Source organism: Lagenorhynchus albirostris, chromosome 20 (assembly GCF_949774975.1).
Source record: "Lagenorhynchus albirostris chromosome 20, mLagAlb1.1, whole genome shotgun sequence".
In the NCBI taxonomy this organism is placed as follows: domain Eukaryota; kingdom Metazoa; phylum Chordata; class Mammalia; order Artiodactyla; family Delphinidae; genus Lagenorhynchus; species Lagenorhynchus albirostris.
The window spans coordinates 48,385,889-48,410,177 of NC_083114.1; the positions used below are offsets into that span (position 1 = coordinate 48,385,889).

Genomic DNA, 24,289 nt, shown 5'->3' on the forward strand with positions numbered 1-24,289 from the left:
CTTCTGCAGAGGTGCTCTGCAGGTGGCCAGGCATCAGCTAGGTGACAAGGCAGGCTGGGTAGGGAGAGGATTTGAGCACAAAACAAAGTGCTCACCACCCTGCATCCTCTCCCCCGGCATCTGGGATGTTCAGGCTGCAGTGTGAACCTCGGTTCTGTTGCTCTCCAAGGTCTGTTGCAATTACAGGTCTAACAAATACTTCCCTAATTCCACATTTACTTAACTAGTGGGTCTACTGTTGTTGCTGGTCCACTCCTTTATCTGCCTTTCAAAGCGAGGGGCGAGAGCAGGCCACAGGCCTTGCCTCTGCAGCAGAGTGGCCCCTCTGCCATCTCTAGAATCATGACAACAGTTGAGACTGAGCCCCACATGTGCCACCCATTCTGTGGGCTCCACGTGTCTGGGTGCATTTGATCCTCACGGCAGCCTTAGGAGGCTTGGGCTCTCTGGTCGTCTGTATCTCTCAGATGAACAGAGCGAGGCCTCACAGTAGGACTTGGCAGTGTGCTCAAGGCCACACCGTGTGCTCAAGGCCACACCTTGTGCCCTGAGGCCACGTGGTCTCATCCATAAAAGGCCAGCGGGGCTCGATCTAGGGAGCTGCTGATGGCTCAGCTTACCGTTCACAGCGCTGGGACAGTCACAGCAGGTCCTGGGCCAGCAGGCCTGGAACAGCTCGCTGCCTTCACTGATGCAGAAAACAGGCCAGAGCAACAGTTTCATTCTTTAGAAATAGTCCCGAAGGAACCAGAATAGCTACGCTAAATCTGGACGAGGTATAATCTGCTGCTGCTAGTGTTATATTGCAGAGAAAAAGCTGTGTCAACCAAAAGATGGCTGATGATGGCTAACACTTGGGTGTGTTTTGGGGGAGGAGCATCTGCCAGGAGGAATGAGAAACTGTACTTGTATTGATTCTTGCACATTTGCCACTGTCCCTGTAGCTTCTATTGATTGTAGGATTTAAAATCCCCTCTGTCGTTTCTAAAGCATGTCTGAGCCAAATGAAGGGCTTAGGCTCCCCTTTGGACACAAGCTCCTGACTCCAGCCATCTTCAGGCGAGAACCATGCCTGCATCTCAATGGCCTTGCTTCTCTTCCTGCCTGGACATGCCCAGGCTCCATGGAGTGGTGCCTGGGAATTCAGAAGGCTTCAGCCAGCTCGCTGGAGGGCACTGTGGCTCTCAAAACCATCAGGGGCTGGTTCTGCACATGCCCTCCAGACCCGGTGACAGGAACAGAGTCTGCTCCTGAGATGGCGCTCACACCTGTGCTCTTTCCTGTGGCCCACTCTCTGGTTCACCCGCGGCAGCAGGAGAGCAGCTGTGTGAGAGGCCGTCCCAGTGGGGCTGGAGTTAGGAACCTGCCCACAGGCACCATGATCTTACCAGTCATGAAAAACGATTCTTCCGTTTGCCTTCCAGAGTCACAGTTTTCAGAGTTTTCATTTAGGGGCTGTCCTAATAGTTAAGCATTCCCTTCAGTGTAGAACAGTTAGGACTCTTGCTGCTGTGAGCAGCTCAGGGCTCCAGGGAGGGGTGTGCTCAGGGCCCACACCCTTGTTTATAGCACAGTTAATTTATCACGGGTTTGTGTTTTCGTTCATTAGATCACAACAACTTTCCCCAAGGATCCAGTTTATACTTTTTCTATTTCACAAAATCCATTTCCTATTGAAAACCGGGATGTATTGGGTGAGACACAGGTAAGCTCTTTGTCTTTAGAAACATAATTTAGAGTCCCTACTGTTTGTTTATCTAGTGTCACTATTGTTTTTCTAGAAAGTAGCAAGCTTTCTGACTCTCCTGATTTGTTTTTGTGACAAAACCTGGCTAGGCCTTTGTCTAAGACACTGCTGATCACATGAGCCCTCTCCAGGGCAGGGGCAGTGGATGAGCACAGAGGCAAATCCCTGTAAGCCCTCAGGCCTGTGGATTTGCTGGAAGGACCATTCTCAGGGGGCCTGTTTTATTGGTCACTTCTTGTCCTCTCCCAACAACGTTATTGATTGTTGGTAAGCGTTGTCTTTTGTGACAATGTCTCACTTTGCTGCGTGCTCTGCCCCCTACCTCATTACCCTGCCATGTTTCTCAGGCACCATCCAAGCCGTGGGGGCTCATGTGGCCTGGCCACCTTGGCTCTCACCTGCACATCAGGCCCGATCAGAACTGCTGTGACTGCCTTGTCCTGACACATCAATGGTCTGTGAACACACATCCCAAGTTGATAACAGGCACTACAGAAAGGGGCCTGGTTAAAGAATGTGTACAGTGAGATTGTCTTCTGAAGCTGTGATTAGTGTACAAGGCCTCTCTGATGCTTTGGTTTCCTCACTGCCCATCTGCCCAGGTGCTTGTGGAGGTGCAGAGCCACTGACTGGGGTGGCACTCTTGAATCTCCCGCTTTCACTCCTGTTGAAAGTGTTAGTGTCACGTAATCCTCCCCACCGCCCCCCGATTCCTACTCCTCACTACCGTGCTGCCCTGGATCAACAATGTACCTAGACAGACGGGGCTTCTCCCAGCCCCGCAGTGGCCCTTCCCACTCCCACTGGCCCCCAGAGGTGAGTTTGAACATGTCTCACAGCTGGGTCAGCTTCACAGACATGTTGCTTACACTCTTCCATAAGTCAAATGTACTGAGAGTGTTTTCCTGGGAGATGAGGCCACAGCTTATTCTGCAACTGTGCATTCCTCTGTCCTTGGCTCCCAGTAAGTGGTTCTGGAAGGAGACGGGGAGGCCCATCCATCAGCGCCGAACGTGTTCAGTTCCATCTTTGTAGGACAGTGGCTTTCCTGCGACTCTGGCTTGGGACTAACGGGTGCTCATGTCTGTCTCCCCCCATACCTGGCACTCCAGGACTTCCACAGCCTGGCCACCTACCTGTCTCAGAACACCTCATCCGTGTTCCTGGACACTATCTCGGATTTCCACCTCCTGCTGTTCCTGGTCACCAATGACGTCATGCCTCTGCAGGTACGGGCCAAGTGGGCTTCTGCTCCTCAGACCAGAGCATGCTGGGCAGCACCAGAGCAGCTAAGTCCCCCTTAACCTGTCCTGTGGGCAGCAGCTTTGCACGAAGGCCTTGATAGAAAGGTGAATTTTTCACTTGCAGCGTTTACACTGGAACAGCTTGTTCAAAAGTGTCTGCCCTCTGTGATGGAGGACAGTTCCTCCATTTGTTAGAACCACATGGGACGCAGAGGCCGCTTAGCTCTGTGTCCTTCTAGTGGGAACATGAGGGATCCAACAATTTAAAAATTCCTGTTGGAACAGTTTGAGAATCCCAGCCTCTGCTTCTTCCTGATCTCTCTCCCCTCTTCCCGAATCAGCTCCAGTTTATCACCTTGGCCCAGAAGGTTGGCCAGCGTCCAGGCCCCAGGCACACAGCTGCACAGTTGGCGTTTTTAAGACATGCTGTTGGGGGAGATGAGGGCGAGTGTTACAGATGGCGGCTGCTTTCTGAGCAGCACAGGGCCAGCAGGGCCGGCCAGGAAGCCCCTTGCATGGGTTGTGTCATGGCTGTCCTTTTACTTTGGCCCTTTTCCTGCTTGGGACCCAAGGAAATGCATTTCTGCGAGGTGACAGAGTAGAAAGGAGAGGCTCCTTCCTCCCACTGCTTTTCTATGTCAGGTGGCCTATAGCTGTTCTTATATCTTGTGTCTGTGTTTTGTCCAAACTACCCATTTGTGATACTTGACACCAGGCACCCCGAAACTTTTCACTGGCTTTGCCTTCCCTGTTAAGCCCAGAGAGTTGCACTTCCAGCCCCCGGCTTAGCTGCTGCCCCTCCGGTTGGGAAGGTGGTGAAAGCTTAGGGCCTTCTCCCTGGAAAACATGTGCTGTTTTGCAGTCACTTACTTGTTAAGAAGCATTTTCTGTAAATACTGCCTGAGAGCCCCTGGAAGGCTTTCGAAGTCTCTCGTTATAAAAACTATTTAGGGCTTCCCTGGTGGCGCAGTGGTTGAGAGTCCGCCTGCCAATGCAGGGGACACAGGTTTGTGCCCCGGTCCGGGAAGATCCCACATGCCATGGAGCAGCTGGGCCCGTGAGCCATGGTCGCTGAGCCTGCGCGTCCGGAGCCTGTGCTCTGCAATGGGAGAGGCCACAACAGTGAGAGGCCCTTGTATAGCAAAAAAAAAATAAAAATAAAAACTATTTAGTTCTCTTCACTTTGACCCTGGAGGCCTAGGATGCAGAGTGTATTGAGATACAGACGTGATGGAGAAAACAGAGGGCCGAGGGGGTTGTGAGGGAAGAGGGTGGGCCTCACGGCCATGAGGCTCCTGCCCATCCACCCAGGCCCTCAGGAGAAGGACTGTGAGCTGTGATTACCTAGTGGGTGGAGCACAGCCAGCCTGGGACACAGAGTAGCACAGCGGCCAACCTGGGGATCTCTGGGAAGAATTTAGCACTTGTATTTATAAAACTAAGTGTGTGGTGTTTTGCGTGTCATAGTGACAGCCTGTGAGATTTTTGAAATTCCCTCTGAAGTGTGTCTTGATGTTGGGGAAAAAGAAACTTGTGAACAAGTCTATCTACCGTCAGTGAAGCGAGTTGGAACCTTCTTTTTTGGCTTCTTGCAGGACAGCATCAGCTTGCTGCTGGAGGCTGTGAGGACCAGAAATGAGGAGCTCGCCCAGACGTGGAAGAAGTCTGAGCAGTGGGCCACCATCGAGCAGCTCTGCAGTAAGTGTCTTACCCTCCCGCAGTCCCCATTGCCAGGGCCCAAACTCCTGCCCTTCAGGGCTCCAGTACTTCTTCCCGGGCCCTGGACACCTGACCCCAGATGCCTTCTGACAGCATCGTGGGCAATGGAACAAGCAGACCTCTGCCGGGGCTCACAGATGTTTTCATCACTATAACATACGCGTAAAGGCCACAGATTTTGGGTATACCGTTCCATGGATTTTTGTACACGTACATACCAGATATGCTATTCTTCAAGCATCTTAGGAGCAGTTTGAAAGTCATTGTTTTAGATGAACAGAAACTTCACACTCACCTAAGTGCTGAGTGCGGAGACCTTCTGGACTCCTCCGGCTTTTCTTTTCCCCTTCCCCATCAGTTCTCAGAGCATTCTTGGTGGCTAAGGAGGAAAAGAGTTAGAGAATAGAGTTCGGGGATCTTGTGTCTCCCAGGTGAGCGCCTCTGTCAATCAGCCTTGGGAGCTGCCCCCACGCTGCCAGTGCCGTGGCCACCAAGCCCCCCAGCTGAGAGCTTAAGAGGGCAGTGACCATGGTGGCCCTTTTCCCTGCGGCTTTGAGAAGTACTGTAACGCCCCCTGAAGACAACAATGAAAGTACATATAAAAAAGTGTTTAAATATTTTCTCAATCTAGTGGGCTGATACTTGAGCCAAAATTAGCCAGGAAACCCTCAGTGGAACCCAAGGCACAGGGAGTCCAGCAGGGTTCTTATTTTCTCTCGACACTAAGTACCTAGAAGCTCAGGGGTTGGAGCTTTGGTATTCATTGTGTCGTCCTTCTTAATTTTTCTTTTTATACGATTCTTACAACCAAACAGTAAAAGGGCTGGATGTGCCATGTACTCTTCTTGCCCTCACGTTCTGAAACAGAGGACTCATTGTTCCCACCAAATTCCCTACAGTGAAGCCCACGGCCTTGTGTCCTTGGGTGGACAGTGGTGAGGTGGCGGCCAGGATCTCAGCACCTGGTCCAACTCTCCTATGTATGGGGCTCTCCAGGCCCCTGGTGTTATTCTTCAAATGCTTCACACACAGACATTGAGTGCAGCAGCTTTAGTAGTTGGGAGCCCTCTCTCTCAGCCCAGAAAGTGCACACAGGGAAGCCGGGACAGGGGGTGGCTTAGCTAAGAGGTTATCCTGGACAAGCATTGGCCCAGTTGGGGGAATGGAAAACTAGATCAGGAAAGGTTTCAGTCTGAGCATTTGGCTTGCTTTTGCCAACCCCATTAGACACTAATGAAAAACTAGTGACCCCATAGGAGCTGGGTCCCATTGGCTTCATGCCTCATACTTAGGGTGGGAAGAAACCCAAGCCCAAGTCAGGTGTCAGTCCTCCGGCAGCAGGGTGACACTGTCTGGACCTGCTGCCTGCAGCCTCTGTTGGGAGAGCGCCTGGTGTTCACCGACACTCACTTTGCTAAAAAAGTGCTACGTGATTGTCAAATGCTGTCAACAGATACACTACTCGTGGAATTCCAGTCACTGCATAGGGCTGGTAACACAAATTAGCAATAGAGTACCCTTTACAGATGCAGAGTCACAGAACATGAGAGTTCTTGGGACATAGTCAGTGGAAGCTACGTAAGAGCTCTTTGCTGAAAACTAACACTCTGCCAGAAGAAGAGCTAAGCAAATGGAAAAGAAATCCCACTATCTGGACTGGAAGACAAGATATTTTTAACATGTCAGTTTTCCCTAAATTGATCAGTACAATCTCAGTCAAAATTCCTGTAGACAGGGCTTCCCTGGTGGCACAGTGGTTGAAGTCCGCCTGCCGATGCAGGGTACACGGGTTCGTGCCTCGGTCCGGGAAGATCCCACATGCCGCGGAGCGGCTGGGCCCGTGAGCCATGGCCACTGAGCCTGCGCGTCCAGAGCCTGTGCTCCGCAGCGGGAGAGGCCACAACAGTGAGAGGCCCGCGTACCACAAAAACAAACAAACAAAAATTGGTCAGGACTTCCCTCGTGGTACAGTGGTTAAGAATCCGCCTGCCAATGCAGGGGACACAGGTTTGAGCTCTGGTCCGGGAAGATCCCACATGCTGCAGAGCAACTAAGCCCGTGCGCCACAACTACTGAGCCTGCGCTCTAGAGCCCACAAACCACAACTACTGAGCCCAAGTGCCACAACTACTGCAGCCCACATGCCTAGAGCCCATGCTCTGCAACAAGAGAAGCCACCCCTGTGAGAAGCCCACACACCGCAACGAAGAGTAGTCCCCGCTCGCCGCAACTAGAGAAAGCCTGTGCGCAGCAACAAAGACCCAGTGCAGCCATAAATAAATAAATTTATTTTAAAAAAGAAAAGATTGGTCAGTTGGACTTTATCAGAATGAAACACTTAGGTTTATCGAGAGACGCTGTCAAAAACTTGAAAAGGCGGGCTTCCCCGGTGGCGCAGTGGTTGAGAGTCCACCTGCCGATGCAGGGGACACGGGTTCATGCCCCGGTCCGGGAAGATCCCACATGCCGCGGAGTGGCTGGGCCCGTGAGCCATGGCCGCTGAGCCTGCGCATCCGGAGCCTGTGCTCCGCAATGGGAGAGGCCACAACAGTGAGAGGCCCGCATACCGCAAAAAAAAAAAAAACTTGAAAAGGCAAGGAACAGACTGGGAGAAGATATTCCACAGAAGATGTTCCATAAAAAGAATTACAGTGATGGTCACCATCAGTCATCAGAAGAATGAAAATTAAACGAGGTACCATTACACGTCTTGAGGGTGGCTGAGATGCAAACACTGGCCGCATCGCATGCTCACGAGCTCCCACAGCAGCTGGAGCTCTCGCACGCCCGGTGAGGATGACCCAGCGAGCCCACTGCTACCCAAGAGACATGCAAACACAGATCCACACCAAGATTTGTTTTAAGAATATTTGCAGTGGGCCTGCCGATGCGGGGGACATGGGTTCGTGCCCCAGTCCGGTAGGATCCCACGTGCCGCAGAGCAGCTGGGCCCACGGGCCGTGGCCGCTGGGCCTGCGCGTCTGGAGCCTGTGCTCTGCAACGGGAGAGGCCATAGCAGTGAGAGGCCTGCGTACCGCAAAAAAAAAAAAAAGGATATTCATGGCAGGGCTCAAACTTGGCAGTGACTCAACTGTCTATCAGGAGGGGGATAGATAACTAGGGATGGTGTTCACATTGAGCTCTACTGCTCAGCAGTGAGAAGGAAGGAACCACTGACACAGCAAGCAAGGAGGCTGGGCAGGTGCATGAGTGGCCACAGCTGACAGCTTTCCGCTCTGCAGACAGCAGCTTTACTTATCGGTGTTCTGTGTTTGAGCAGGGGACCCACAGTAGGGGCTCTCAAGCCGCATCTGTCCACGCCTGCAGCAGTTGCTTTTAGAGTCCACTCCTACCCTGATAAGCAGCTGTGCAGAGCTCTCAGATGGGGTGGGACGGCTTCCCAGTGCAGAAATGATGAACACTGCTTCTCTTCCTGCCCCACAGGCACAGTCGGTGTGCAGCTTCCAGGCCTCCACGAGTACGGAGCCGTCGGGGGCTCTGCACACACCACCTCGGCCGCCATGTGGGCTTGTCAGCACTGCACCTTCATGAACCAGCCAGGCACCGGCCACTGCGAGATGTGCAGCCTCCCCAGGACCTAGGGCTCCCGGGCCCTGCTGCCCGGACTGGGCCCACCCTAGCCCTCTCTGAAGCCAGGATTGTTGGCAACCATGCCCCACCGCAGGCAGCCCTGAAGGCGAGGCGGGGGCGGCTGCCCTGGGGGTCTCTGACCCATGAAGCTTCTCAGCACCAGGCTTCCCTGGAGGGAGGGAGCCAGGCTGGTGCTCTTGGGCTGGAACCAGTCTCTTGGTGGAGGCACCGTATGGCCTCATCCGGATGCCCTGCAGCAGCTCCTACTGTGGTAGAAGGACTAGGTGCCTCTAAATCATCACCTGGAATTGAGGGGTGGGAGGGCTTGCTGGCACCATCCAGCTTTCTTTTTTCCTTCCTTTGGATGCTTTTGGTTCCCATGTTTTTGGTTGGGAGCTCTTGGTGACCTCTGTACCCCGTTGCTCTGGGGCAGACCCTGCCTGTGAGGGCCACCTCTTCCCCTTCCAGTAGCCATCGTGTGGTGGAAATGCGTGACCACGGGCTCGCTGGTCTTCTGTCCGCTTGGTCTGCAGGTGAATCTGCTGCCTGCCTTTTCCTGCTCTCACCCAGCGTCCAGGGGGGACCTTAAAGTCTGCTTTGGTTGTAATAACAGTTACCAGTAATTCCTGCGAAGAAGACTTTTATTTATTTTTTTTTAAGATAAAAACTGCATAAAAGGAGAGAGACTAGTTTCCACCTTCGTCCCTCCTTCAGTGAGTCCCTGGAGGTGTTTGCAGGCTGGGTGGGTGGACAGGGGACCCACAGTCAGGTCTCCTCACAAATGAACCTCAGTGCCTGAGACTTTCCTGCCAAGCCACACGGCTGGGACAGGTGCAGACCCAGGTAGTCCGAGCAGGAAGCTAGTGCTGGCTCCCACTGAGCAGGCAGCCTCTCCGGGGGGCCAGCACTGCTGACCAGGCCTGCATGGGGTGAGCTGGGTGGCCCAGGCAGAGCTGGAAGCTCTGGTCCCCTTCACCCCACACACCATTCCTTCCTGTTGTCCTGCCCAGGCCCTGGCCTCTGGCACGGTGATGTGGCCCCGGTACAGGCCAGGCCACAGTACAGCAGCTGTGGGGCTGCTGTGGGGACGTTGGAAAGTAGGTACCGTGCTGAGGTATGGGTCCAGGCTATTCCAGGACAAAGGTTGTGGTCAGACTTTGCATGTGCTTTGGGGTCCCTGCGTTTCCTCTGTGGTTGGGCTCCGGTCTGGCCTTTCCCTGGGAGCCGTGGACATCCTGATGCCTCTTTGCCTTAACAAGAGCCGTATCTCTGAGCTGCACTGCACCCACCCATGGGAGAGGCTGACCCAGACACAGGCTGCTTGGGGACTTCATGTCTCTGTCCTAGGGCAGGAGGCAAGCCTGTGTGACCCTCCCTCACCCTTGGCCTGTGAACAGAGAGCACTTGGGCATGTGTTCACCTGTGGCAAGGGCTGTGCCTGGCACTCCAGGTCCACCTGGCATGGGACACCAAGTGGCCAGTGGGGTTGGGTCTGGCTACAGCGGATCTGTTCTGGGGGGCAGGAGGTGCAGAGCCCCGTTTCCCCAGTTCATCTGTGGCCACCTGCCAGCAAGCTGGAAGGACCATCTGGCCCAAGTCATCTGCTCCTTTGATCAGATGTGAGTCTGCAGGGGGAGCAGGAGGGTGCTGACCTCAGACCTCGCGGCCCCCACCGTTCCTCCTGTACTTGCTCTGGTCTTTATCTACCGAGCTAATTTCCTTTTCTCTTTGACCAGTGTCCTACTCACCCTGAAGTTCTGGCATCTGCATAGTTCGTTTCCTTTTATCTTTTAGCTAAAGAAAAAGTGTTGTGATTTCTCTGCTTCTGGTTTTGAGTCACTCTGTTCAGTAATGCACTTTATTTTGTCCAAAGAGAGTCGGGGGTCAACATAAGGAGTGGGGGTACCTGCCAACAGGCTTGGGCCCAGGCAGCTTAGCCATCTCCTCTTGCATAGGGGAGGGGCCCCCAGCTCCACTTTCATCCTTCCTACCCTTGTGTGGACACACCCTCTCATGCCACCAGGCACCACAGCTCAGCGAGGGGGGCCCAGGTGCCCGGCCTCCACCAACCAGTCTGCTCCCGGTGCTCCCACTTGGGGCTTGCAGGTGTGTGTCGGTTGGGTTTGTAGTAGCGTTGCCTGGACTCCAGCCCTGCAGTTGAACCAATAAAAGCACCTGAAGTGACCGCCAGCGCCCTGTTTGTCCTTCCTGGGCCCCAAGGCCTCTCCCTGCCCCAAGCCTTGACTTGCCTACCTTGTCAGGCGACTTGATGACTTTCCCCTCCACACATCACTGTTCTCTGCTGACATGTTTAGAGTATTGAAGGGTAGAGACCCACTCCTCCTGCCCAGGCTCCTTGGCCCTGTGCTCCCAGTGTAATGTCCACTGGAGGAGCAGAGCCTGGCCTCCCTCCATGCCTTTTCTGCACCTTTTCTGCCTGTCAGCCATGTGGCTGCTCCTGGCCTCTTCGTGCTGGGTGAGGTGCACTCCGCCAGGCAGCAGGTGAAGGATAGTGCCCAGAATCCCCCAGGCTTGCACAGATGCAAGGGGAGCAAGGCCTGGAGGGGACACTTGTCGAGTGACAGCCAGGGGGCGCTCCCCCTGATGTTCAGTTACCAGCCTTCACACGCACCTTACAACCCATTCTGTCCTTTGGCCGCTGGCTCACTGCTCCTGAACAAGTATGTAAGAAACACTGCCCACTGATGTCCAAGGGGCCCTGGGGAGAGGCAGGCCCAGCCTAGCTTCTGGACTGGGGCGGGTGGGCCCTCAGCACCTGGCTCCAGTCCTGTCCCTGAGCTTGCCTACTTTTACCAGCAGTGTCCTGCTCTCTCTGTGGCTCAGGCTGCTGGCCTTGTTGGTTCTGTGAAGTGATGAGGTTCTGGAACGTCATCCCTCCCCCTGAAATAAAGCAAGTGGAGTGTACTGCTTGGAAATAGAACTCAGGGTCCTGCCACCCCCTTTCCTGGCATGTTCAACATGTTGGCAGGGTGTGCTGCCTATAAGTGCCTGGCACAGCCTGCAGCTTCCCTGCACATGCTGTGTCCTGTCCCTCCCCACCCCTAATGCTGTCTGGTGGTAGTTTGTCCTTGGGAAGATGTAGCCCCCACGTGTGGCATAGAGACCACTGACTGTCCACAGCACGCTCTGCTGTCTCACAGGCCTCCTGCCACAGGCCTTCCATGTACACCCACATGAGGGGCCCCTCACTCCACATCACCCCTGAGTTGGCTAAGCCCTTTGCTCTGTAACCTCTGGGGGGAATCAGCGTTCAGGGCCCCCTCGCTGTTTAGATAGACTGCTGATGGTCATAAATCCTTGTATCACAGAGTGTGGGTCTTGCCTGGACTTGGGGCCAGGAGCCTGCTAGCCCCCCTGAGCAGAAGGGAGTGGGAGGGAGGAATGACCAACTTTACAGTGCCTGGCCAGTCAGGGCTGAACCTGGGAGGTGAGGCCTGGCCAGCTTAGCCCACCTCCCAGATGCACTTCCCCATGCGGTCATTTTCTCTAGGACAATCCTGGTGTAGTTCCCTTGGTTTCTCTTGGAAATAGTCTGGGAGGGCCAGGTTGGGAATTGGTGTGAGCATGTGGCCACAAGGATTGGTGGTTAGAAGACCAGCCAAGAACACTTGTGCACCCAGGTTGGGGGGGGTGGGGGGTGGAGGTGGGATTCAGAGTGGTGTTTCTCTTGAAAGGACCATGTCCTCACTTCTAGTTCCAAAAGCCACATGGGAGCTGGTCTTGAGAGGGCAAATGACAGACTGCAAATGCCATATTGATGCTGGGTCCAACCCAGAAGCACTGGAACAGTAGAGGTCCACTGCCCTGGGGGTTGAGCACCAACCTCAACAAGGGGAATTAGAACTTTTGCTACTGGTTCTTTGTTTTGGCAGGTACACCAGCCTTGGTGCGATCAGCTTAACTCAAGCCCAGAAAACACTTGGCAGCTGGGCTCCTTCAACTTGCCCTGTCTGGCCACACCCCTCCAGATGCCTCTTTCATTCATGAGTGTTTGACCTTGGAGCCTCTCCCATTGGCTTCTTAAAGGAGAGGGGTGTGATTGACCTGTCTGCAGGCACCTTTCAGGGTCGCTCTGGGTCTGTCTCATTCGGAGAACTCTTGGCCCCTTTGATAGGCACCTCTCTCCAGAGCCTTGGAGGACAGGGTTGGGAAGGAGAGGTGTCTTGCCCTGTCTTCACCCTGACCCTCCACGCTGACTGATGGTGAGCTGCCCCCCTTACCAAGGTCCAGCCAGTCATTTTCTTCATGGTCTTCTGCCCTCAACCCAGAATTCCTCTGGCTTACCCTTTTTCCCCACTGTCCGTTCAGACCAACACACCCACAGACAGTTCGTTCAGCCATGAAAGAAGGGACACTTCTGTCCATGTTAAGCTCAGACGCAGCAGTGTCCTGGGGACGGGGTAGGCGTGGGTGTGTCTCAGCAGCTCAGAAGGAGGAGACTCATCCTAGACCGAGGGTCCCTCCCCCCAGCCCCCGGCTGTGGAAGTGGCAAGACCTGACACTGCCCGCCCCCTCCTAGAATTCGCAGATCTAACCGCCCCCCAGAACGCTAGAAGGTCACTTTAGGAGCGCACCGTCCGCTCGGAGGAGACGCGTTCTGACGGGCCGCCGCCCTGGGAAGTCAGTGTACTGGCCCGGGTCCCGGAGCCGGCCCGGCCGGCCCTCGGGCGCACGAGGGAAGCGCGACTTCGGGCGGGTCCAATGGAGCCCCGGGGGAGGACGGACGAGTGGAGAGACCAACGCCCTTGGGCTTCCCGTGTTTGGCTTTAAACACGTTGGCCCTTTGCCAAACCGTTCTGTGTCCACTAGCTTTACCTCAACGGCGTGGCCTTCGACCCAGGGGCCTGGGTTCCCGCGGGGACCCCAACACCTGACGCGCAGCCGCCCCGCCCCCGGATCCGGCCCCGCCCCCGCCACGCCGCTGTACGGCGGAGGCCGCGCTGCGACCTGGGCGGCCGTAAAGCGCCGCGCCCCGTCCCGCCCCTGGCACCGGCGCTGCGAGCTCGAGACCCCTCCGGTGGCCGGGCTCCCTGGCGACCCCACGATGGCCGGCCTCGCGCCGCGGGTCGAATACCTGGCGGGCTTCTGCTGCCCGCTCGGAGGCCTGGCGGTGGGCAAGCCTCGCGTGCTGTGCCACGGGGCGGAGGTCTTCCTGTCCACCGGGAGCGAGCTGGTCTATGTCTACGACCGGGAGGGGCGGCTGCTGATCGTGAGCACCCCCTGCCGGGGAGGGGCCAGGGACCGGGGGAGAGGGCGGGGCGGAGTGGAGCGGGGTTCCTGAGCCCTGGAGGGGGCGGGGCCGGGCGGGAATCCACCGAAGGCCCGGCGTATTTGAGGAGTTTGTACTCCGCCTCTTCTGGGCCCCACGCGCCCGGCCTGACTCTGCGTTCTCCCCGGACGTCCAGGCCGTGTACAAGTTTCCCGGTAAGGTGTGGCACCTGGAGCTCCTGGCCCTTCGCAGGGCGCTCTTCGTTCTGTGCGCCCGGAGTGGCATCTACTGCTTGTCTTTGGACCAGGCGAGCAGGTGAGGCATGGTCGCTGGACGGCACTGCTTTGGGCGGGTCCACACTTGCCTCTCCGGGGTTGAGGCGAACATGGCCTCAGATGGGCTTCTCGCTGTCTCTGACTGGTACTTCCCTGCCCTCCTCAAACACTGCTCCTGTGACCTATACGGTCCTTTTACCCCTGGACTGGGTTCAGAATGAGCACTCACCAGGCCTCCAAGGTGGGGATGGTGGGCTCAGGGCCAGCTCTGAAGTCTTGGGGGCCCCTGTCCTCAGCACCTGCCTTCTCTAACAGGCTCCTGCTCACAGAGAATTCTTAGTAAACGGGGTTCAAGCGGCTGAGTCTGCAGCCGGAGCAGGATGCTGCCCCTTTGGCTTTGATGGGCCTTGGTGGGTCTGGCATGACACACCTATGAGGTGGGTCTCTGTGAACCCTGAGTCAGTGGTTAAAGGAGTTTCACCATCCCCCCCCCCGCCTCCGCCACCCCTCAGTACCAATGCAGAGCCTAGAGCCTAGACTCGGGCACCTATTCACTACTGGTTTAGAAAATAAAAAGGTAGCAGGTGTGATTCACGGCTGAGGCCTTGGGGGTCTGACAGTTCTGCACTGATGAGAATTTTCTGTCCAAACCCCATTTCTGGAAGGCTTGGTACATCCTATTATGCACGTGTCCCTGGGCGACTGGTGGGGAGCAAAGCAGTCCGTGGAGCAGGTGGGAGGCACTGTGGCACGCCAGCTGCTCCCTGGTGGCTATAAGTCACTGAGATCGCTCCTTGTACAGACCCCAGGCCCATCATGTCAGTGGTAGGCTGTCACGAAGGGAGCTTGTGAGCACTGTAACTGACATTTGCCTGTGTTCTCAAAGGTCTGTGAGCCGGGATGACAAGGATGACAGGGACGACCAGGACAGTGAGGATGGGCAGGTCGATGAGCTCCCTGTCCCTGTGATCCCCGTGCACCCAGACACCTGTGTGCTCCCCAGTGCCACACTGCATGCCTTCACCGTGCTCGATGACGTGCTCATCACCCTGGCACGGGGCCCCACCCAGTGGAAGGTGCAGCTGTTTGAGTGTCCGTGTCCAGGGGAGGACCCTAGGCCCGGAGGCCAGATTGGCGAGGTGGAGTTGTCCACCTGCACCCCCCCAGCTGGGAGCCTGGGGGAGCCCACAGCCCCCCGCTTCCTCCCAGTGCTGTGCTGTGCGTTACCACCAGGCTCCAGGGCCCCACATGGCCACCCGTGGGGCTCTGGGGGCGTCACGCTGGAGGGGGCCCTCTTTGGGCTACTCTTTGGAACCGATGCCTCCCTCCTGGAGTCGCCCGTGATCCTCTGCGGTCTCCCCGATGGCCAGCTCTGCTGTGTGGTCCTCAAGACCCTGGTCACCTCTAGGTCTGCCCCTGGTGATCCGAAGGCCCTTGTCAAGATCCTCCATCACCTGGAAGAGCCTGTCATCTTCATTGGAGCCTTGAGGACAGAGCCGCTGTCCGAGGATGTGGAGGACGTGTACTGTGACTGCCTGGTGGCACTTGGTCACCATGGCCGGACACTGGCCATCAAGGCCAGCTGGGACGAGGCAGGGCATCTGGTGCCAGAGCTGCGGGAGTACAGCCTCCCGGGGCCTGTGCTCTGTGCGGCCTGCGGCAGGGGCGGCCGTGTGTACCACAGCACCCCCTCGGACCTCTGTGTAGTGGACCTGGCTCAGGAGGTCTCCCCCTGGGACCTCACGCAGCGTGACGGGGCCCCAGGAGGCCTGCCCTCTCTGCTGTGTCCAGCCAGCTTGAGTGTCTGCAGCGTCGTCACCCTCTCTGTGTCATCTAGGGCGCCTGAAGGTACGAGCCACGGCTGAAAGCAAAAACCAAAGCCATTTGGTGGGTGGAGCCTCTTTGATGTCTCCTCCCTGTGAACTGTCCGTTCTCCTCTCCCTGCCTCATTCCTGTTCTCCATAAAACTGCCCGGGCAGGCCTACCCTCCCCTGGCATAGCCTCATGGTTGATGCTTCTTGTCTTGGGGTCCTGTGTGGGTTTAGGGGCGGGGGCTGTGCTACTCTGCCTGGGTAGGGTCTACACCTGAGTGACCCTGGGCAAGAGCATCTTCCCATGGCCAGTAGTGCAATGGAAATTCAAATTGGTTTAGGTCAAACCTTTATGGGTTTTTTTCACACTTCCTTACCATGTGGCCTCCAACGAGTCCACCCTGCACCAAAGGCAGGGGGCATCGCCAAGCTCTGATGTGTGTGTTCTCCCCAGACAGAACCGGAGGGGGTTTCAGCCATGTTTGCCCAATGTTAAGGGGGAGATATAAGAGCCCCCCTCCCCCTAGCGCATATTCCCCTTAAGATAGCCTAAGAATGCATTGTAAGGCCTACCGTGGACCATACTTGATACGAAAGAAATGCTTTTGAAGTGAAAAGACTGCTGTCTTTCCCACAGGGAAAGAGAGACACATGTGGCAGGGAATGGGGGAGCCACACCTCTGGGTGGGTCTCAGGGCCTAGTGGTACTGGACTTGGAGAACCAGCAGGTCACAGGAGATGGAGCCTGTTTCCCGGGGAGCTCCCTGGTAGGCCAGGAGTGGGAAAGGAGACAGAAAGATGTCGAGGAGAGGCGGCAGGCTTCCAGAAAGGCCCCAGTGAGAGCCGACTGGCCAGTGGAGGAGGCCTGGGGCCTGTGTAGCACCTCCTTCTCTTAGGAAATCTCAGAGCAGCTTTGCTAGGGGTTGGGAGGGCTGTTGAAGGGGGGATGCACCCAGCTGATTTGATGGCCCTTGTCTGGTCCCTTTTAGTCCTGTCCATGTATAAGATGACACCTCTGCTGTGCTGACACCCAGTCCCAGAGAGGGCCCTTCACAGCATATGCCCAGCCCAGTACACACCCCAGGCTCTTCGGGGATGTCTCCAGAACCCTCTTTTCCTCACCTGAGCACAGGCGTTCTGCCAACACTTATCTGAGTCCTGGGAACTGCTGCATGTTCCCAGCAGCATGCCTCTCCCTGCCCGTTGACCAGGCCCCACGTGTGTCCGCCTGCAGGGGGTGCTGAGCTCCTGGCCCTGTCTGCCAAAGGCCGGCTGATGACCTGCAGCCTGGACCCGCACTCTGAGACGCCTCACCCCACCAGAGTGACCTCGGCGAATGCTGGCCAAAAAATTAAGGAGTTGCTGTCTGGAATTGGCACTGTCTCTGAGAGGTGACCAGTGGGCTGAGACTCGGGCAGAGGCTGGCATGGTGTCCACGGAAGGCGGTGTCCTGGGTGGTGGCACTGGTCCGGGACAGGCCTGTTACTTTGCCTCTGACCCCTGCGATAGCCCCAGACGTTGTGTTGCCTGGCCAAAGGCGGCACTAAAGGCCAGCTGTGGGCGCCAAGCCCCTGTGTTTTAGGGTCATTTCTAGGGTGCCTGCCATCCTCTGGGATGTCACTGTGGCACCGCAGAGGAGCAAAGGAGCCAACTTGGAACACGTTGGGGAGCCCGGTGGGGGTGGCCAGCCCCACCGTGGGCACCCCTGGCTCAGTGGCCCTGAAGGGGGTGGGGGGAAGTCTCCGTGAGCCCGGTGGGCGAGGCCAGGCTGCCAAGTACAGGCTGCCCCAGCTCCATCCTCTGCTGCTGGAGAAGGAGGTTGGGTCAGACGATTGCATGGGCAGGACAGGAGCCCCTGAGGTGGGGGCTCTTCACCTGACGCTCGAGGAAGAACGAGGTCTGGGCCCTCCCTCAGCAGCCATGTCTGTTTCCAGAGTGTCTTCTCTGAAGAAGGCGGTTGACCAGCGGGACAAGGCCCTGACCTGCCTCAACGAAGCCATGAACGTGAGCTGCGCCCTGCTGTCGAGCCGGGAGGGTCCCAGGCCCATCTCCTGCACCATCAGCACCTCCTGGAGCCGCCTGCAGCTGCAGGACGTGCTGACAGCTACCTGCCTGCTGGAGAACAGCAGCGGCTTCAGCCTGGACCGGGGCTGGGCCCTGTGCATCCAGGTGCGCCGCAGCTCCCGGGCCTTGGACCTGGACTCGGCTGTCTCGGCCATCACCTACACCATCCCCGTGGACCAGCTCGGCCCTGGCGGTCAGCGTGAGGTGACGCTGCCTCTGGGCCCGGGAGAGGACGGTGCGCTTGACCTGCCCGTGACCGTGTCCTGCGCACTCTTCTACAGCCTCAGGGAGGTCGTGGGTGGGGCCCTTGCCCTCACGGACCCTTTCAAGGACCCCTCTTCGAATGAATGCACCCCTGACGTCCTGCCTGAGCAGGACGGCGTGTGCCTGCCCCTGAGCGAGCACACGGTGGACATGCTGCAGGGCCTGCGCTTCCCCGGCCTGGCTGCACCCCACACGCAGGCCCTGGGCCCACTCAGCCCTGCCAGAGACCCCATCCACACCTTCCTGGAAACTTGCTGCGGGCCAGTCAGCCAGCCCGCAGGACCAGCGTCCCTGCGGGCCAAGTACCTGCCCCCGTCAGTGGCCACCGTCAAGGTGTCGGCAGAGTTGCTCAGGGCCGCCCTAGGGGACGATCACGCAGGTTGGTGGCACCAGCTGGCTTCGCTGAGGCCTGGGACCCTTCCTCCCTCTCCCAGGATCTGATCAGCCTCACAGCCGCACCTCTCTCCTCCAGGCGTGTCCCTGTGTTCTGCCACCCTGCAGTGGCTCCTTGCCGAGAATGCCATCGCGGACATCGTGAGGGCCCAAGCACTGTCCTCCGTCCAGGGAGTGGCCCCAGATGGCACTGATGTCCACCTCATCATCCGCGAGGCAAGCAGGGGTCAGCTGTCCTGCCTGTGGGGAAATCGGCCTCGACATCAGCAGTTCTGAGTAGGGTCCCTGGGTTGCTCGAGAGGAATCAGATTCTGGGGCCCACCCTCCAGAGGATTCCGACGCATCCGAGTTCGAGAGGCGGGCTGTGATGGGGTGGCCTTCGTGGGGCCAGGGGCAGCGTCGGCTCCCAGCCAGGTCTCCATGAGTACCGCCCTGTCCAGCGCTCTCCACGCGTGGCCCCTGCCCTGCGTACTGCTGGAGTTCACAGCCAGCCCGAGCGGGTCGCTCACTTGTACCCCCAGGGGCAGCACGAGCGACTCCAGACTCCAGGCCACTAAACCCCTAGACCACCAGGGTGCCGGGCCCCATCACAGATGCCCCATGTGCAGGGGCCGCTGAGACACCAAGGTGGAGCTCAGTCCTCTAGCCCTATTCCTCGCACAAACCTTCCTTCCCGAGACCCTCCTGGCAGCCTCGGGGTCATGTCCAGCAGACCCTTGTGCTACTGCGTTGGAAGCTCTGGCGGAGCATCCCGTGTGGCCGGGCACACCTTGCTGAGGATGGTGGTTGGAGGCTGCCCACTAGACAGCCTTTTCAGGTCAGGCCACGATTAGGCAGTGTCGAGGTCGGGTGTCCCTGGGGCCTGGTGGTGGTTCTGCAGGTGGCGGAGAGGGGTGGGTGCCCCAGTGCGTCCTACGATTCCAGAAGGAAGAGCTGCCGGAGACAGAGTCCTTCCTAAGGTCCCTAGGCCCCTGGGGTCTTGCCTTGTGTCCTGGCTCTCGCCCATCTTCGCCAGATCTCATGTTTGGCTGGAGGGCACTGGGCTGACCTCACTTGCCCAGCCCCCTCCCGGTTTTCACACCTGCAACCCTGACCCTGCTGTCTAGCGCCTCAGGATGCACAGTGTGGGCCATGGTGGGTCCGGGCGTGGGCTGTCCGTGGCAGTGCAGCCACAGCAGGCACTGAGTGAGTGCCACGGACCTGGATGCCGAGGGAAGAGGGGTCTTCCTGGACAGATATTCCAAAGGAGCAGCTTTGCTGTTGCTTGGCTAGCTGGTTCTTCAGGTGAAAATTCACGTTGAGTGTGGAGATCAGCCCCGGGAGCCCCCTGAGCTTTGCCCACAGTGGGATGTAGAGCGCGAGCCCAGGCTTCACATGCCGCTGCCAGCTTGGACACTCCCGCCGGCCACGCTGCCCTCGGGCAGGTCAGGGCTGTGGACGGCCAGTGAGGTTCCTTGTGTGTTGCAGGTGGCTGTGACCGACCTGTGCCCAGCAGGGCCCATCCAGGCCATGGAGATCCAGGTGGAGAGCTCCTCTCTGGCCAACATGTGCAGGGCACACCACGCCATCGTCGGGCGTTTGCAGGTCTGTCGGTCATCATGGGCTTGTTTGGGAAGTCTCTGTGGGGTGGTGGGGACACAGGACCCTGGTGGCTTCCTGCCTGGGGTTCCAGGTAAGCTGTGGGCGGTTGGGAGGTGGGTGGGGGACTTGCTGCTCACCCTCCTGGCAGTAGCTCCTAGTGGCCTGTGAGCACACGTGGTAAAGGGAGACAGTCCACTGGAGACCAGCGTGAGATTTCTTCTACACTCGCATGGAGAAGCCATGCTCGGGCCCTGGGACCAGGTGTCTGCTCGTCTGGGCCTCCACGTCTTCGCCAAGAAAGCGGGAGTTGGCCGCCAGCCCCTCCCATACACACAGCCCCAGGGGCCCTTCCTGCTGCTTCACTGCCATGCGCGGCTGCTGGGGCTTCAACCCCAGGATCTGAGGGGAGGTCTTTGTGTTCCGGAGGGAAGCTGTCAGCTAGTGCCCTTGGCAGGCTGGGCACAGGGTCAGGTGGCCCATCTCCTGCCTGTTCTGAGTGTGTGCACCCTCGGCTGCGCAGAGGGGTCCGAGGTGGCAGTTATCAACTGATTCCCACGCTTTTCCTTAAACATGGACTTTGTGTCAGCCTCACCTGGGAACTTGGTGCACGTCCCCAGGCCCCACCCCAGACCCCAAGAGTCGGAGAACCTGCAGTCCAAGCTCCGCCAGGGATCCGAGGCTGCTGTTCTAGACCTACCAGTGCACCCAGGCGAGCCTGGGGGCCAAGCCATGACCAGAGGTCCCCCTCAGGCACTACTGTGACGGCCCTGCTGTGGCACATACATGGCTTCACTCCCGGGCTCAGGAGTCCCCTGCCCCTAGAGCAGAGCTCCCACGCCTGCATTTCTCTCCCCCAGGGGGCGCCCCGTGTTGCTCTTGCGGGCCTGAAACAAGCAGGGCTGTCTCCAGACCCGCTGAGCGCGGCAGTTGAGAGGTGGACAGTTAGTGAGAAGCCGGGAGAGGAGCATACCGACCAGACTTCCAGCAAGAAGGGGAGTTAGTGTCCTGGGGCTGCGGGAACAAAGTGCCGCAGATGGGACACAGTGCGTTCACTTTGGAGACAGGGATCCAGGTGTCCGCAGGGTGGTTCCTTCTGAGGCCTCTCTTCTGGGCGCGTGGATGGCCGACTCCTCCCTATGTCCTCATATGGTCATCCCTCTGCATATCCGTGTCCTGATCTTTTCTTAGAAGGACACCAGTGCTATGGGAGTAAAGCCAACCCACGTGACCTCGTTTTAACTTGATTATCTGTGGAGACCCTCTCTCCAAACACAATCACCAGGGGTGCTGGGAGCTGGGGCTTCCAAGTGTGAATTTGGGAGGCATGCTTCAGCCCCCAGTGGAACGCTGGGGACACTCCCTTGATGGGAATCTTCTTGTGGGCTGCAGACCTCTGTCCTCCGTCTGCTGACACTATGCTTGTGGAATGGGAGTGTTCTCGTGACAACTGGCGTTCATTCACCTGGCCGCTTGGAATCTGGGGGGCCTTGTCAGGTGTGCAGCTTCTGCCACTGGCAGCATCTCCTGCTGCCCCTTGGGGTGTCGGGGTCTCTTCTCAGTGCTCTGCCCTGGAGGCCAGCGGGAGCCTTGCTTCCTGGGTCAGTCTGCAAGCTTGGATTCAGCCCTGAGAGCCGGCCAGACTGCCTCCAGAAAGCAGGACGTGAAGCAGCTCTTTCATGGGCCAAGATAGGAACAGCGGTGCCAAGGCCTGAGGCCAAGGATGGGGAAGGGGTGGCGGTAGGAGGTGGGTAGTGAGGGGAAAGGGCTGAGAAGAAAGTTACTTCCAAGTAAATGATCGTCAGGGTGGGGCTAGCATGCCCCGCCACCCGAGGTGAAGGTTAACTGGGGGCGAGGCAGGGAGGCCTGATGGATGGTTCGGGGAGGGAGAAGGGCCACCTGGCTCTGCGGGCTGGAGGACAGGTGCCAGGAGCCCCGGGCGCTACGTTGGGACACACGGGAGAAGCACCCTCTCCAGCCGTGTGCCCCTTGTGTCCCCCCAGAGGCTGGTCATGGAGCAGGCTGCCCGGGGCTCTAGCCCGCCTGACCTCCGCCTGCAGTATCTCCACCAGATCCAGGCCAACCATGAGGTGAGGTCCTTCAGGGATCCACGCCCGGAACCTTCCCCCAGCCTGGGCTCCTCTGGGGACATGCACAGGCACTGGGGTGTTGCCAGCTTGGCAGGGGCTCCCAGTCCTCACAGCCGAGTCGGGTCTGGGCTCCTGCTGCAGGGGTGAGGTGGGGACAGAGTGGGCATGGCCACTCCTCCAACCTGTCCCACATTGGCTAGGACACGCCTGTCCCCTGGGGACATGGTCTTCCCTCAGCTCAGCCACGCCTCCTGTCCCGAGGGGTCATCACGTTAAGGCCACAGATGAGTGTTTTTCCTGGACCACCTACCACAGTCCGAGTAGGATCTGTGCATGGTGGGTGTCCCCCAGAGGGACCCGCTGACGTGCCCAGTGGGAAGGTGGGGCCCTAGCTGTTGCCGCCCATTCCTTCCTGTAGACGCTGCTGCGGGAGGTGCAGACCCTGCGGGAACGGCTGTGCACGGAGGACGAAGCCAGCTCCTGTGCCACCGCCCAGAGGCTCCTGCAGGTGTACAGGCAGCTCCGCAGCCCCAGCCTCCTCCTGCTGTGATGCCAGGTAAACCCCACCCTGCCCCGGCTCTGTCCCTGCTTCCGGCCCCTCTAACAACTCAGTACCTTCATGGTTTTATGGAGAAAACCTGGCTCCTGACCTGGGCGGCACTGTGGGCCTGGTTACAGCTGGGGAAGGTCTGGGGTGAGTGCAGCTGGCCCCCCAGATAGCCACCTGGCACCCCCGGGGGGGTGCTCAGAAGAGGCAGCTCGTTTAGTAGGTGTGTCAGGGTAGCGAGGTGGTCTGTGACCCCGCTGGGCAGGGGCCTGCTCGTCCTCCCGCATCACTGCTTCCTTTCCTCCAGCAGCTGCCACGGCCTCTGCGCTCAGCCTCGACACCGCTGGGCCGCCTCCCACCCAGAACGTCGGGGCTGGATCATGGACATCCCTCCACTCGGAAGCAGGGCCCCGGCCATGGGGTCCAGACTCCAGAGCAAGAGCGTCGTTGCTCTAGCGGCCTGCAGAGGCTGCAGAGACAGGGCTTCTGGGTTGAGCCTCGGGCGGGTGTGTTTTGGTGGTTGTCGCATTCCCACCGTGGTGCCCAGAGCCCAGGGCTGCCCCTCTTGGCAGCACCACCCGCCCACCCACAGACCTGTTGTCCAGCACTGTCCACACCTGTCCAGCCGCCTTGCTCTGGGTGCCTTGGCCCCGCTTCTCTGCAGCCGCTGGGGTTACCAGTGAGAGGTGCTCCCTGTGACCAAAGCACAATGACTGTGGGGGAGGGGGTGTTCCTGCAGGTGCCCTGTGGCCAAAACAACAACTTGGTGCCTCTGGCCGGGGCCACACCCAGCGCCCAGCACTGTGCATTGTTTCCAAGGGTCCCTGGGGGCAGACAGCAGCCCCAGCGTGGCTCCGGTGCTTTGGGGGGGGTGTCTCTCCCCCAGACTTCACGCGGTGCTTTCCTGCTGGTGCTTTCCTGCTGTGTGTGCAGGGCCTGTGAGGCACCCGCCTCAAGAAGTGACACTTTCTGGTGCTCTGCCTTGGCCTTGGCTGTTTTTTAGCTCTCCCCCTTCAGTCTGGTGGCAGGTTTGACCTGGATTCCTGGACACACCCCCAGCTCCAAGCCCCCAACAAGTCTGGTGGCCACTGCACGGCCCAGATGCGCCTTGAACTGACCTCTAGGGGGCCCTCAGGCCAGCAGGAAGCTTCAACACTGGAGTGAAGTGGTCCCTGCGGGGCCGTTCAGGCCATGAGGGTCGCTGCCCAGGAGGACCAAGGCCACCTCCTCATCGCCCTCCATGGAGGGAGGGGGGCTGGTGGGGTGCTCCGAGTTGCGGTCTGGGAGAGTGGCTGATCGCCACATGGACCCAGCACTGAAGGGTTCTTCAGGGTGGGAGGAAGATGGGGAGGGGGGCCAGCCCACTCAGTACTGTCCTGTTCCTGAGTTTGCTGGGAGCAGTGTGACAGCTGCCTTCTCCACGGATGAGCAAGCAGTCCACCTCCCGCTTCTGCTGGTCCTTAATGCAGCGTGGAGGGGAGCTGTGGCCCAGCCAGGGAAGGGCCTGCACCCCCTTAGTCCTGTCCCCAGCTGTTTCTGAGGGTCATCTTTCTGTCACCTCCCTGAGTGCCACGGGGGAGGATGGAGTGGCCAGTCCAGCCCAAAGGGACCCCCAAGCACTCTTCCCTGCCTCCCCTCTCCAGCTGCTGCCCCAGGCTGTGCGGGCTCCACTCAGCGATTGTCTGAAGCCAAGTCCACTGTCTGGTCAAGGTCAGCAAACAGGAAACCCCTCCTTG

The 24,289-nt window shown here is 58.3% G+C and overlaps 2 protein-coding genes and 1 long non-coding RNA gene across 6 annotated transcripts in view; 2 read left to right on the forward strand and 1 right to left on the reverse strand.

The window, feature by feature from the left end:
• The window catches only part of NPLOC4 (NPL4 homolog, ubiquitin recognition factor), a 55,905-nt gene extending 45,419 nt beyond the window's left edge, over positions 1-10,486 (forward strand). For both annotated transcript variants that reach the window (XM_060134993.1, XM_060134992.1), the window contains 4 exons: positions 1,610-1,705; positions 2,860-2,976; positions 4,587-4,689; positions 8,155-10,486. In XM_060134993.1, the coding sequence (XP_059990976.1) occupies positions 1,610-1,705; positions 2,860-2,976; positions 4,587-4,689; positions 8,155-8,312 (474 nt within the window). In that variant the 3' untranslated portion in view covers positions 8,313-10,486. The remainder of the gene's footprint in view (positions 1-1,609; positions 1,706-2,859; positions 2,977-4,586; positions 4,690-8,154) is intronic.
• On the reverse strand, positions 1,621-13,514 carry LOC132511643 (uncharacterized). The gene is made up of 4 exons (XR_009537676.1): positions 13,397-13,514; positions 5,006-5,089; positions 3,862-4,090; positions 1,621-3,417 (listed from the first exon to the last, which is right to left on the reverse strand). It is a non-coding gene; the product is annotated as an uncharacterized LOC132511643 (long non-coding RNA).
• On the forward strand, positions 13,300-23,768 carry FAAP100 (FA core complex associated protein 100). Of its 3 annotated transcripts, none has more exons than XM_060134990.1 (10): positions 13,300-13,531; positions 13,728-13,846; positions 14,693-15,654; positions 16,852-17,008; positions 17,552-18,324; positions 18,418-18,554; positions 19,806-19,922; positions 21,920-22,006; positions 22,425-22,562; positions 22,861-23,768. In XM_060134990.1, the coding sequence occupies exons 1-9, from the start codon at positions 13,367-13,369 to the stop codon at positions 22,554-22,556; spliced, it is 2,649 nt and encodes an 882-aa protein (XP_059990973.1). In that variant the 5' UTR covers positions 13,300-13,366; the 3' UTR covers positions 22,557-22,562; positions 22,861-23,768. The 3 variants fall into 3 exon arrangements, with proteins under 3 accessions (XP_059990973.1, XP_059990972.1, XP_059990974.1); XM_060134989.1 differs by having other exon boundaries at positions 22,864-23,767; XM_060134991.1 differs by lacking the exon at positions 13,300-13,531 and adding an exon at positions 14,122-14,243 and having other exon boundaries at positions 22,864-23,766.
• The last annotated feature ends 521 nt before the right edge of the window (positions 23,769-24,289 follow it).

Bases quoted from the DNA above. Each gene is read 5' to 3' on its own strand.
- FAAP100 (XM_060134990.1), top strand. From the start codon at position 13,367: ATGGCCGGCCTCGCGCCGCGGGTCGAATACCTGGCGGGCTTCTGCTGC. The intron at 15,655-16,851 runs GTACGAGCCACG...GTCCGCCTGCAG, and splicing joins GTCATCTAGGGCGCCTGAAG to GGGGTGCTGAGCTCCTGGCC. The intron at 22,007-22,424 runs GTGAGGTCCTTC...TCCTTCCTGTAG, and splicing joins AGATCCAGGCCAACCATGAG to ACGCTGCTGCGGGAGGTGCA.